General features: G+C 46.1%; 1 protein-coding gene across 3 annotated transcripts; it reads right to left on the reverse strand.

Annotated features, from left to right (window-relative positions):
- Positions 1 to 1,060: 1,060 nt before the first annotated feature.
- Positions 1,061 to 12,811, reverse strand: mrpl34 (mitochondrial ribosomal protein L34). Of its 3 annotated transcripts, none has more exons than XM_078198803.1 (2): positions 12,762 to 12,811; positions 1,061 to 1,490 (listed from the first exon to the last, which is right to left on the reverse strand). In XM_078198803.1, the coding sequence occupies exons 1-2, from the start codon at positions 12,794 to 12,796 to the stop codon at positions 1,169 to 1,171; spliced, it is 357 nt and encodes a 118-aa protein (XP_078054929.1). In that variant the 5' UTR covers positions 12,797 to 12,811; the 3' UTR covers positions 1,061 to 1,168. The 3 variants fall into 3 exon arrangements, with proteins under 3 accessions (XP_078054929.1, XP_078054930.1, XP_078054928.1); XM_078198804.1 differs by lacking the exon at positions 12,762 to 12,811 and adding an exon at positions 5,000 to 5,039; XM_078198802.1 differs by lacking the exon at positions 12,762 to 12,811 and adding an exon at positions 4,899 to 5,009.
- Positions 12,812 to 13,462: the final 651 nt, after the last annotated feature.

The raw sequence follows: 13,462 nt of genomic DNA on the forward strand, positions 1-13,462 counted from the left end.
ATATAACATTACCCTGGGTCTCTGGATCACTAGTCCAATGACAATACCATTACATCACTGCCTCCCCGATAGCGAGGTATAGGGGCAGAGGCAGGAAAGTTAAGGCCACAAATAGATCAGCCATGAGTTTATCAAATGGCGGAGCAGGCTCGGAAAGCTGAATGGTTAACTCCTAATTTCATATGTATGTTAATGCCACGCTAATCCACCTCTCCGGTCCAGAGAGTGAAGTTTGAACTGTTGAGTCTCATTCCCGCAAATCCATTCCTTTTTGTTTTTTCTCATTTTTCCTCTTACCGCTAATCCAGTCTTCCCTTTCTCTATCTGTCCTATCTGAAAGACCGTACCAATGACAGCGCAGCACTCCCTCAGTTGGAAGAGTCAGTCTGGATTACAGACTCCACTCTCTGAACGCAGGTCGATGCAAATTCCCATTCAGGCCACAGATGGCTTTAAGTCACACAGGTTATGATAGCTGGGCTGTTGCGTCAGCCATTCACTGAGGTTCCAGTGCCCCAGCAGCATCCAGTGTAAACCTGGCTCCTTCTTTTTTAAAGTTTACTTATTAGTGTCACAAGTAGGCTTAAAATAACACTGCAATGAAGTTACTGTGAAAATTCCCCAGTTGCCACACTCTGGCACCTGTTCGGGTCACACTGAAGGAGAGTTTAGCATGACCAATGCGCCTAACCAGCATGTCTTTCAGACTGTGGGAGGGAACCGGAGCACCCGGAGGAAACCCACGCAGGCACGGGGAGAACGTGCAAACTCCACACAGACAGTGACCCAAGCCAGGAATCGAACCCGGGTCCCTGAGGCAGTGAGGCAGCAATGCTAACCACTGTGCCGTCCTACTGAAGTGTGTGCAGGAAAAAGTGTGACTAATGCAATATCTGGGTCCAAAACAGAAAATGCTGGAGAATCTCAGCAGGTCTGAGAGCATCTGTGGAGAGAGATCTGCGAGTCTGGATGACCCTTCGTCAGGACTGGGGCACTGTTCTCCTTTTCCCGAACGACAACATCCCCCCCACCCTCCCAAATAAAAACAACAGACATCCTATAAACCCAAACAGTTTAATACAATATGTACAAAGCTTTTCAGTGTTAAGTATAATCTCTCAGCTTGGCTGTTCCCAGTCGGCTCACGTCTAGAAGAATCACATGACGCTCAGTGAGTCAATGATTTCCGGCCCTTGAGCATTCTGCGCAGTATCAACTCGATGCCGCCCCGAGTGCTGATCCGCTTCCGCCAGCCATGAGTTCGTATCCTCTTGATGGTTTTTGGCTGGTACTCGGTGCCGCGCGTCTTGGTCCGCACTTGCCCCTGGCTCCAAGGGAAAAGTCGGGAGCTCAGGCCACCAGCTTCTGCCCGCCCCACCAAGGAGCTCGGGACCAGGAGGCCACTGGGCCGTGACAGGAGGGAGCTGAAAAACTTGCACAAGCCGGGTCCCGATGGCACAACAGGAGCCAAGAACTGCGCTAACTGCCACCTGCAAAAGGCAACAGAGGATGCGTTAGCGAGCTTGAGTGTTAATGTCAACATTTAGGATTTATTTGAACAAAAATATGCCAAGCTTTTCTCCCCTTTTTTTAATGTTATGCTAATGAACACATTTGGTACAGGATGTTGATAAACAACTGATCAGGAATTAAATTAAGCATAACTAGGATCAAGAGATAGAGAGAGATATATAACACGGAATCTACTTCAGTCCCCATCTGGGAGTCGTACATTCCTCTCCTTAGACGGACATACCAATTTGGAGCAGGAGTAGGCCATTCAGCCCCTTGAACCTGCTCTGCCATTCAATAAGATTATGGTTGGTCTGAATGTGGCCTCAACTCCTCATTCCGCCTACTCACAAAACTCCTTGATTCCTTTCTTGGTCAAAAATCTACCTACCTCTGCCTTAAAAATATTCAATGACCCTGCCTCTACCACTCTCTGGGAAGAGAGTTCCAAGACTTATCTATATACCCTGCTATTATAAATGCTAAAATGAATTCTATGTTTATAACGGAAGCTTCCTATGTAAATTTGTCACTGTAATTACACCCTCCCACCAACAAGACTGCTGTGTAAAGTATATAGGCAGTCCCTGTTGACAAAGCAGCCCGCTTGATTGGCACCCCATCCATAAACATTCACTCCACAGACACACAGTGGCAGCAGTGTGTACCATCTACAAGATGCATCGCAACAACTCACCAAGGCTCCTTCGACAGCACATTCTGTACCCACAACCACTACCATCCGGAAGGACAAGGGCAGCTGATACAAGTTCCCCTCCGAGTCACTCACCATCCTGACTTGGAAATATATCGCCGTTCCTCCACTGTCGCTGGGTCAAGATCCTGAAATTCTCTCCCTAACAGCACTATGAGTGTACCTACAGCACATGGACAGCAGCGGTTCGAGAAGGCTGATCACCACCACCTTCTCAAGGGCAATCAGGGATGGAAAATAAATGCTGGCCTTGCCAGCAAAGCTCACATCCCTTGATATAAAAAAAAAGAACTTTCTTTACACAAGAGAGAGGTTAGAATCTGGAGAATGGCTGAGGCGATACATTTAAGAGAAAGTGAAACAGGTAGCTGATGGAGAAAGCAATAGAAAATTATGCTGATGGGGTTATAGATGGAAGGAAGGGAGAATGTTGCATGGAGCATAAACACTGTATTGAACAGTTGGGCTGAATGGCCTATTTTCGTGTTGTAAATGCTATATCATTCTATATAATAATTTATCTTTACAAAATGGCAAACTCACTCCTCAGCAGCCTTCCCTCTTCTGCCTACATTTCTCCTCTTAGCTGACAGCACTTTCACTGCCACTGGGCTTTTTAACTGAAAGCCGCAGTGCTCAGGCCATTAATACATGAGCAGTATTAATGTAGTGGCAATATCAACTAGCTTGGCTGCTTGCCAAGTTCAACTTCGAACTAATGGAACAAGACTGTCTCTCACTCTCTCTCCTGCCAGCTGGAAGGACTCTATCTCAACTCTGTTTGGATACTGTCTCCAGTCTAATTTATTTTTTTTGATTGTAAGCCCATATAGCAATCTAATTCAGCAAGAGACCAAGAGGGCAGCAAAACAGGTACAATCTGTCTATCGCTGACTCCCAGCCGATCCATTTCATTTCTGGCAATGTCTGTCAAGTATAAAACAAGAGTTAACTTTTTTTGGCCGGTGAACCTGCACAAACATTACAGGCCGAATGGCCTCCTCCCTGTGTCGTAACCATTCTGGGATAATCAATTGCCCTTCCAAACCATGAAGAATGTTCCTGATTATTGCCTAAACAAGTGGCTGTCTGCCCTCTAGCATCACCTGTCCCACAATTGTGCCGCCCGAACAAGGCAACTTCTTGCAAGCTACCTCCAGAAGCATAGCCTCTAACTCTATCTTTTAACAGCTTCTTCCCTGCTGCCATCAGACCTTTGAACGGTCCTATCGTATATCAAGCGGATCTTTCTCTACACTCTATCTGTAACTGCAACATAACATTCTGCACCCTCTCCTTGTCCCCATGTGCTCTATATTTTATCTGTACAGCACACAAAAAACAATACCTTTCACTGTATCCCAATACATGTGGGAAAGGAAGGGTAGGCAGCGGTGTAGTGGCATTGTTGCTGGATTTGTAATCCAGAGACGCAAGATAATGCTCTGAGGACACGGGTTTGACTTACACCACAACAGATGGCAGAATTTGAATTCATTTGATTTGATATATTTTTGTCACATGTATTAGTATACAGTGAAAAGTATTGTTTCTTGCGCGCTGTACAGACAAAACATACCGTTCATAGAGAAGGAAAGGAGAGAGTGCAGAATGGAGTGTTACAGTCATAGCTGGGTTTGGAGATAGATCAACTTAATGCAAGATAGGTCCATTCGAAAGTCTGATGGCAGCAGGGAAGAAGCTGTTCTTGAGTCAAATTCAATAGAAAATCTGGAATTAAAAGCCTAACGATAACCATTATCATAAAAACCCATCGACTGCCTCGGCAAAGCAGCCAGCATAATTAATGACCCCAGGCACCCCGGACATTCTCTCTTCCACCTTCTTCCATCGGGAATAAGATACAGAAGTCTGAGGTCACGTACCAACCGACTCAAGAACAGCTTCTTCCCTGCTGCCGTCAGACTTTTGAATGGACCTACCTCGCATTAAGTTGATCTTTGTCCACACCCTAGCTATGACTGTAACACTACATTCTGCACTCTCTCCTTTCCTTCTCTATGAACGGTATGTTTTGTCTGTATAACGCGCAAGAAACAATACTTTTCACTGTATCCCAATGCACGTGACAATAAATCAAATCAAAATGTCCTTCAGGGAAGGAAATCTGCCATCCTTACCCAATCTGGCCTACATGTGACTTGAGAACCACAGCAAAGTGGCTGACTCTTCGCTGTCCCTCTGAAATAGCCGAACAAACCACTCAGTTCAAGGGTAATTATGGATGGACAGTGAATGCTGGCCGGCCAGTGACACCCACATCTCATGAGAGAATAAAAAACAATGTGACAAAAATAAATCAGATCAATTGCCATTTTCACCACCCAACCCCACCCCCCCTTTGTTGGTGTTCAGGCGGTGAGTGCAGGTTGGCTCTTCAACTATGGGCAGCATCACTCCCACCAGCAACCCCTCCCCCTTGCACCTCCTGACCTGCAGGGGGCGGTAGGAGGCGCCTGCTGCAGCGCCCCCTGTCGGACCGGAGGAGATTGCGGCAGGGTCCGGCTGTGATGCTCCTCACGGTCCAAGAGTGGGCTGTCCCACACCCAGCCTCCCGGCTGGGTGAGGGGCGGGTTTGTGGCCCCGGGGATTCGGGGCCCCCGCTGCGAGGGGGTGAATTTCCCTCCGATTAGACTCGCGCGCCCAGTACCTGCAGCCCCGCGGCGCCGCCCTCAGAAAGCTCATCCCCCCCCTCACTCGAACTCTCAGGCTCCAACTGAACGGTGTAGGCCCGCGCTGCCACCCACTCACCAGCATCCCGCCGTCTCATTGGCCATTCCGCCCAAGCACCTTATCCAATAGCAAATCACCTTGCCATTTTAGCTGCAGCGCATGCGCATCACGCTGAGCATTCTGGGGATTGTAGTTCAATGACCCCCATAGCTCAACAACTTACAGCATTTATATAGCAAAATCAGAAACTGCTGGAAACTCTCAGCAGGTCTGACAGCATCTGCGGAGAGAGAATAGACCCAACGTTTCGAGCTTGGATGACCCAAGGGCGGCACAGTGGTTAGCACTGCTGCCTCACAGCAGTGAGGAGGGGCTTAGAGCTCCGAAAGCTTGTGTGGCTTTTGCTACCAAATAAACCTGTTGGACTTTAACCTGGTGTTGTTAAACTTCTTACTGGCCTCACAGCGCCAGGGACCCAGGTTCGATTCCCGCCTTGGGTCACTGTCTGTGTGGAGTCTGCACATTCTCCCCGTGTCTGCGTGGGTTTCCTCTGGGTGCTTCGGTTTCCTCCCACAGTCTGAAAGACGTGCAGGTTAGGTGCATTGGCCATGCTAAATTGCCCCTCAGTGAACCCGAACAGGCGCCGGAGTGTGGCGACTAGGGGATTTTCACAGTAACTCCATTGCAGTGTTAATGTAAGCCTACTTGTGACAATAATAAATAAACTTTAAATTTTAAAACCTTTGTCAGAGCTGAAGACAAGGATTTATACTGTGAGGGTGGGGAGGCAGCTTGGGGGTTGCAATTGATGGGAATGGCATAGACAAAATACGAAGGGAATATAAATGGTGATGATAAGGGCTAGGAATGGTGCTAAAAGCATCCATGAAGGGATTGTCCATTAAGAAATCATTTACATTCCCTTTGTCTTATTGTCTGTGCCGTTCCTATCATATTGAGCCTCACAGTATAAATGTTGTCCTAGTTTCCCTGTCTTCAGCTCTGACGAAGGGTCATCCTGATTCAAAACATTGGCTCTATTCTCTCTCCACAGATGCTGTCAGACCTGTTGAGATTTTCCAGCATTTTCTGTTTTTGTTTCAGATTCCAGCATCCGCAGGATTTTGCCTTTAGCATTTATACAGCACCTTTACCATAATAAAATATTGCTGAAAAGAGACTTCTTTTGTTCTTTCATGGGGTGTGGATGTAGCTGGCTAGGCCATGAGACCATAAGACATTGGAGCAGAATTAGGCCACTCGACCCATCGAGTCTGCTCCGCCATTCAATCATGGCTGATATTTTTCTGATCCCCATTCTCTGCCTTTTCCTCATAACCCCGATCCCCTTATTAATCAAGAACCTAGCTATCTCTGTCTTAAAGGCACTTAATGACCTGGCCTCCACAGCCTTCTGTGGCAAAGAGTTCCACAGATCCACCACTCTCTGGCTGAAGAAATTCCTCCTCATCTCTGTTTTAAAGGATCGTCCTTTGGCCTGAAGTTGTGCCCTCTGGTTTCCTACCAGTGGAAACATCCTCTCCATGTCCACTCTATCCAGGCCTCGCAGTATCCTGTAAGTTTCAATAAGATCCTCCCTCATCTTTCTAAACTGCAATGAGTACAGACTAGGCCAACATTTATTACCCATCCCTCATTGCTCTTGAGAAAATGGCAGTAGCCCAGGACGCTGAAGAGAATCCTGCTGTTCTTCCTCAAATCTTTTACTTGAGAGAGGCATGCAAGGGGGTTTAATGACAAAATTCCAGAACTTGGGATCTGCGCAACTGAAGACAGGGCTGCCAGGGTTGGAAAAATTAAAATCAAGGATGTGCAAGAGGCCAGAATGTGGAGATGTCGATATGCGCGCCCATCTTGGAGATCTGTGTCGATATGCGCGATCTTCTTGGAGAGGCTAGAGTCAGAGGGGCACAGAGAGAACTTCTTATTGACTAATCAGAGTGTCAGCAGGTTGCCCCAAGTGTCATGCGTCAAATTAATCTCCCTTTGAAAGTTGCACCAACAATAAACACCAAATTATAAATGAAACGAAAGGAAGCTGATCAAATTAAATCAGATTATTTTCGGTGTTAAGCAATGAGTTCCATTCCCTCTGGTGCTCATCAGTTACAGCACATATTCAGGAGAGGAGAGGAAAAAAAACTGCCTCAAAACAAAAACAAACCACGTGCACTTTACTTCTCATGAATGACGATGCCATCTACATCTTATTAGATTAGTATCTTGCCACCAGTTAGATTGTTCTATGTGGTTACATTGGACAGACGCGGCATTTTAATTATTTCTCAATAAATGACACGTGACAATGATGGTGAGTTTACAAGAGTTGGTTGTACAATTTTGTTAAAGTACTTAACCATAGAATGCCTACATTGCGGAACAAAGCCATCTGGCCCATTGAGTCTGCACCATCTTTCCCAAAGGACATCTTACCCAGGCCCACCCATTCACCCAATCCGCCTTTACCATGGCCAATCCATCTAACCTACACATCTTTGGACACTAAAAGGCAATATAGCATCCCCAATCCACACATCTTTGGACTGTGGGAGGAAACCGGAGGAAGCCCACGCAGACATGGGGAAAACATGCAGACTCCGCACAGACAATGACCCAAACCAGGAATCGAACATGGGACCCAGGCGCTGTGAGACAGCAGTGCTAACCACTGTGCCACCCATGCTAATGTTAAAATTTGACAGCGGAGTAATCTGTCGTTATTGAAGTAGTTTTGCCAGAAGTAGTTTTCTGTTCATTTCAATGATATATAATGGGCGTTCAGCCGAATACCACCAGCTGTCCACCCGGAATTGGCTGAAAGTTACTCCTGCACATTTCAACAACTTATTTCATTAATCCCTTCATAATATGTTTCTTCATTTTCTCCTCTTATCCTGAAGACACAGTCTTACAGAAAGAGTAAAGGGATCATGATAAAACTGCACAGTTAGACCACAGCTAGAGTATTATGTACAATTTCAGGCACCCATTCTATACAGGACATTAAGACCATTGAGTCTACAGTGTAGATTCACCAAGATGGAGCTAAGGATGGGAAACTATAGTTTGAAAAAAGACTTGAGTTTATTTTTATTTATTCATTTTCAGGTGGGAATTCCAGGTAGGGCCAGCCTCTGGTGGCAGAGTGGTTAGAACTGCTGCCTCACAGCGCCAGGGACCCGGGTTCGATTCCCGGCTTGGGTCACTGTCTGTGCAGAGTCTGCACGTTCTCCTTGTGTCTGCATGGGTTTTCTCCGGTTTCCTCCCACAGTCTGAATGACGTGCTGATTAGGTGCATTAGCCATGCTAAATTCTCCCTCACTGTGCCCGAACAGGCGCCGGAGTGTGGCGACTAGGGGATTTTCACAGTAACTTCATTGCAGTGTTAATGTAAGCCTACTTGTGACACTAATAACTAACCTTATAAGTTGATTGTCCATCCCGTTTTCCCCTTGAGAGGGTGGTGGTGAGTTGACTTCTTGAACTGCTAATGTCTATGTCCGTGTAGGTACACTCACAGTGCTGTTAGGGAGGGTGTTCCAGGATTTTAACCCAATGACAGTGACGAAAGGGGTGATATATTTTCAATTTAGGATGGTGTGTAGTTTGGAGAGGTGGTGTGTGTTCCCATGCATCTGCTGGTCCTTGTCCCATAGAGATCGTGAAATTGGAATGTGCTTTCTAGGAGACTTGATGAAATGCTGCAGAGCATCTTGTAAATGGTCCACATTGCGGCTACTGTGCCCCTGTGGTAGAGTGAGTGACTGTATAGGGCAGTGAATTGGGTGCCAGTGGAATGAAAGGGCAGTGAATTGGGTGCCAGTGGAATGATTCCTTGTCCTGGATGGTGTTAAGCTTGTTGAGTGTTGTTGGAGCTGCACTCACCCTGGCAAAGGGAGAGGATTCCATCACACTCCTGACTTCTGCCTTAAAGGTGGTGGAAAAGCTTTGTGGAGTCAGGAAGTGAGTTACTCGCTGCAGAATTCCAGGCCTCTCAACTGTAATCACAGTATTTATGTTGTCGGTCCAGTTGAGGTTCTGGTCAATGATGACACCCAGGATGTTGATGGTGGGGAACTTGACAACGGTAATGTCATTGAATGTCGAGGGTTGGTCACGATGTTTTCTAGTTGGAGATGGCCATTGCCTGGCACTTGTGAATGTCAGGTGCCACTTATCAGCCCAAGCCTGCGTGTTGCACAGGTCTTGCTTAACATGGGCACAACTGCCTTCATTGTCTTAAGATTTTGCGAATGGAACTGAACATTGAGTTACTGCGACTACTTCCTCTGTAGCAGAGAAAGTCTAAGAGAGGTTTTAATTGAGATGTATTTTAGTTATAAAGTGCAAATAAGGAGACATGAGTCAATGTCAATGGATAATCAATTTTAAATTGTCACCTGATGAAGGAGCAGCGCTCCGAAAGCTCGTGATTCCAAATAAACCCGTTGGTCTTTAACCTGGTGTCATGAGACTTCTTACTGTGTCGTAGGGGAAGATTGCGATAGATTTCTCTACAGAGGGTGATGAGAATATGGAATGTTTTGCCATGGAGAAAGATCGAAGCAGAGCCCTCTATATCTTTCAAACAAAAAAACGGATAAGTACTTGAAAAGGAGGAAGATACAAGGCCATGAGGAGACAGCAGGCAGTGGGATTTGTTTTTGTGTTTTCTACTCAGGAACTGGCACATGCAAAATGGGCCAGATGGCCTCCTTCTGTGGTGTAAGATTCATGTGAGGTTCATGCTGAGATAGAACACACAGGTTTTATAGCACAGCAACAGGCCATTCAGCCCAGCTGTTTATGCTTCATACAAGCCTCCTCTCACTATATTTGCTTTATCTAACGCCATCAATATAGCCTAATCCTGTGGATTACGTCTTTGCCCAAAGAGTGGCGAGAATGTGGATACACTGCTGACTGGCGTAATTATAGAAGGAGCAGTGCAGAAGGGGGCCATTCGGGCCATCAAGCCTGCACCGATAATGATCCCATCGAGGCCCTACCCCTGTAACCCCATATATTTACCCTGCTAATCCACCTGGCACTAATGGATAATCTATCATGGCCAATCCACCCAACATCTTTGGACTGTGGGAGGAAACCGGAGCAACCGGGGGAAACCCACGCAGACACAGGGAGAACGTTCAAACTCCACACAGACAGTGACCCAAGCCAGGAATCGAACCCAGGTCCTTGGCGCTGTGAGCCAGCAGTGCTAACCACTGTGCCACCGTGCTGCCCCTTAAGGGGGATGCGCGATAAACACAGGGAGGAGGAGGGAATAGGGTGTGTTGACGGGGTTAGATAAAGCAAATATATAAATGCTGTGTGTTCTATCTCAGCATAAACCTTACACCACCGGAGGAGGTGCCAAAAGCCTGCTAGGAGGAGGTGAAAGTGGAGGTAGCAATAATAACTTTAGCCCCTCATTACACAGGGTAAACTGAGACCAGTTTAGTCCCCAATTCAAATCAGACAACAAGCTCTGACTTAGTTGTACTGGAACTCCAGAAACTTCCACACCTCAAGCGGAAGATTCATTTCCCGCCTGAGCCACCGATGGAATGAACTCCAATTCCATTTGTTTGATTTTAATGTGAATTTCTAATTGAAATCTTAAATCTGAAGAAAATTGAATGCCCATTCTTATTAGTTTACACAATTACATTCCAGAATAAATTATTGCATTAATGCAAGTGGACACAAACCACTCCAGAAATGTGTTCACAGCGGGACTGTCTCTATGTTACAGAGCTAGAGATTGAAAAGTAGCGTTTGTTTTACTCTCCTAAATTAACTTTTTATTTGCTAAAGGCAGTTCATCAAATAGAAAGTGCACTGCAATAATATATTATATTATGATCTGGAATGCACTGCCTGAAAGGAAGCTGGAAGAAAATTTAATATTAACTTCCAAATGCAAATTGGATAAATATTCAGTGGGGAAGAAATCACAGGGTGATGAAAGAAAGACTTGCATTTCTATAGAGCCTTTGACAACATCTTAAAGCACTTTGCAGTGTGTGAACTACTTTTGAAGTGTAGCCACTGTTGTAATGGTGGAAACATGGTTGGTATAGTTGCTGCCAACACTACGCATGTGCAGTTGTACTATTTCACTCCATCATGCCATTGCGAGTGATGGAGTAAGCAGCAGACAGGAGCAGAGATACTTATCTCACCTTCTCTGAGTCGGTGGGGCGGAGGGGAGGAATGGAGAAATGGGCAGCAGGGTGGCACAGTGGTTAGCACTGCCGCCTCACAGCGCCAGAGAGCCTGGTTCAATTCCGGCCTTGAGCGACTGTCTGTGTGGAGTCTGCACGCTCTCCCCGTGTCTGCCTGGGTTTCCACCGGGTGCTCTGGTTTCCTCCCACAGTCCAAAGATGTGCAGGTTAGGTGGATTGGCCGTGATAAATTGCCTTTTAGTGTCCCAGGATGTGTAGGTTAGGGGGATTAGCCATGTAAATGTGGGGGTTACAGGGACAGGACCTAGGTGGGATGCTCTTTTGGAGAGTCAGTGCAGATTTGATGGGCCAAATGGCCTCTTTCTGCACTGTCGGAATTCTATTGATTCTATGGATGGATTTTATGGAGAAGGGAATGGGGACAGGGAGTGAAGGGAGACTTCTGATCCACCCAGTGATGACCGCAGTTCTGGATCACAAGCTCCATAGCCCAGCTTTGCAACTCCAGGGCTTCTTCCCGGTGACAGACCAGGGTTAAGGGGAAGAGACTCCGGAGCGGGAGATTCAGAAACAGCCGGAGGCCACGCCCCAGTTACCCACTCAGTAACTGGGTAAACAGCTTCAAGATCCAAATAAGATCCAACTGGCATTGTGTCTCCTGCAAACGACCTCATTGGTCTTCTGCGCATGTACGGACAAATGCGCACGCACAGATGGGTAAGGGTAGCCATCTTGCATGGACAGGAGACACAGTGTTTGCACACAGCAAGATCCCACAAACAACAAGGTGTTAATGACCGCATCATCTGTTTTTATGATGTTGATTGAAGGGTAAATCTTGGTCAGGACACCAGGGATGGCTCCCCTACTTTTCACCTAAATAGTGCTGAAAGGTTTTGTACTTCCAGCTGAGATAGCAGACAGATCTTGGGTTACAATCTAATTCAAAAGATGGCACCTCTGACAGTGCAGCACTCCCTCGGTATTGCACTGGAGTGTCAGCCTCATCCCCCCTTCCCCCCATATCCCTTGATCCCTTTAGCTCCAAGAGATACATCTATAGAAACATAGATAGATTGGGGAGTGGTATTAACTGGATATCTCTTTCAAAGAGGCCGCAACAGGTAGCGGGCCAAATATCCTCTTTTTATGTTGTAAGATTCTACGGTTGCCATTTAAAAATTGGACTGGGCCGAATGCAACAGGCTGCAAAGAAAGGGAGAGATTAAAGCGTTTGAAGGGTTCGAGGAGGTTGGAGAATCACGCTGGGGTTATTAGCAAGCTGCTGAGTTTGTTTTTTCAGCTCAGTAAAGCTGAAACTAATGCACCCTCAGGGACTGGAACTTTCCATTGAATGAATATTCCCCCACATGCTGAGAGAAGAGAGATGAATAAATAGATACACAGGTAGGGAGTCAGGAAGCTAGCTAAATCTAAGATACATAAAAAGATAATTAACTAGTTCACCCATCGCCCGTGCGCTCAATGGCCTATATTGACTCACAGTCTTGCAACGCAAACATTTTAAAATTCTTATCCTTGCTTTCAAAATCCTCCATCGCCATCCTGACTGAAACCTTCTGTAACCCTTTAACCCTCTGAAATATCTGTGCTTTTTCAATTCTTACCTCTTGCACATCCCTCCTTTAAGTAGTTCCACCATTGCTTTCAGATGGAACATTGCAACATAGGAATTAAGAACAGAAATAGGCAAATTCAGCCCCTCGAGCCTGCTCTGCCATTCAATCAGATCATGGCTGATCTCTCCCTGGTCGCAAATCCACCTCCTCACTTGTTTCCCATATCCCCTTATCCTTTTCTTATTAGAAATAAATCCATCTCAGTACATTACACTCTGGAATTCTCTCCCTAAACTTCACCATCTCTCTGGCTGGAATTTTACCATCTTTCGGGGCGGGTGAGGCTCGCAAAACAGAATTCTCCTTTGGCCTCAGACGGGATTTAACGAGCCTCGCCTGAGCGAGGTCTTAAAATACCGGCATCTCTCTCTCTCTCTCTCTCCCTCTCTCTCTTTCTTTAAGAATCTCCTTAAAAGTTATCTCTTTGACCAAGCTTGTGGTCCAAAGATAAGACCAGAAAATATAGGAGCAAATTAGGCCATTCAGCCCATTCAATCATGGCTGATAAGTTTCTCAATCCAATTCTCAGGCCTTTTTCCCGTATTCTTTGATCCCCTTACCAATCAAGAACCTACGTTCTGACGTGGTTTGTTGTCAAATTGTGTTTGATAATCACTCCTGTGAGGCACCGTGGGCTGTTTCATTACATCAAAGGTGCTATACAAATGAAGTGTTTATTGGGTAAATTC

The sequence above is a fragment of the Mustelus asterias genome, chromosome 26 (genome assembly GCF_964213995.1).
Source record: "Mustelus asterias chromosome 26, sMusAst1.hap1.1, whole genome shotgun sequence".
NCBI classification, from domain to species: Eukaryota; Metazoa; Chordata; class Chondrichthyes; order Carcharhiniformes; family Triakidae; genus Mustelus; species Mustelus asterias.

Excerpts from the sequence above, each read along its gene's own strand:
- mrpl34 (XM_078198802.1), bottom strand. The coding sequence starts at position 5,005 with ATGCTGGTGAGTGGGTGGCAGCGCGGGCCTACACCGTTCAGTTGGAGC. Across the intron at positions 1,491-4,898 it reads GCGGCGCCGCGGGGCTGCAG|GTGGCAGTTAGCGCAGTTCT; the intron begins GTACTGGGCGCG and ends TGCCTTTTGCAG.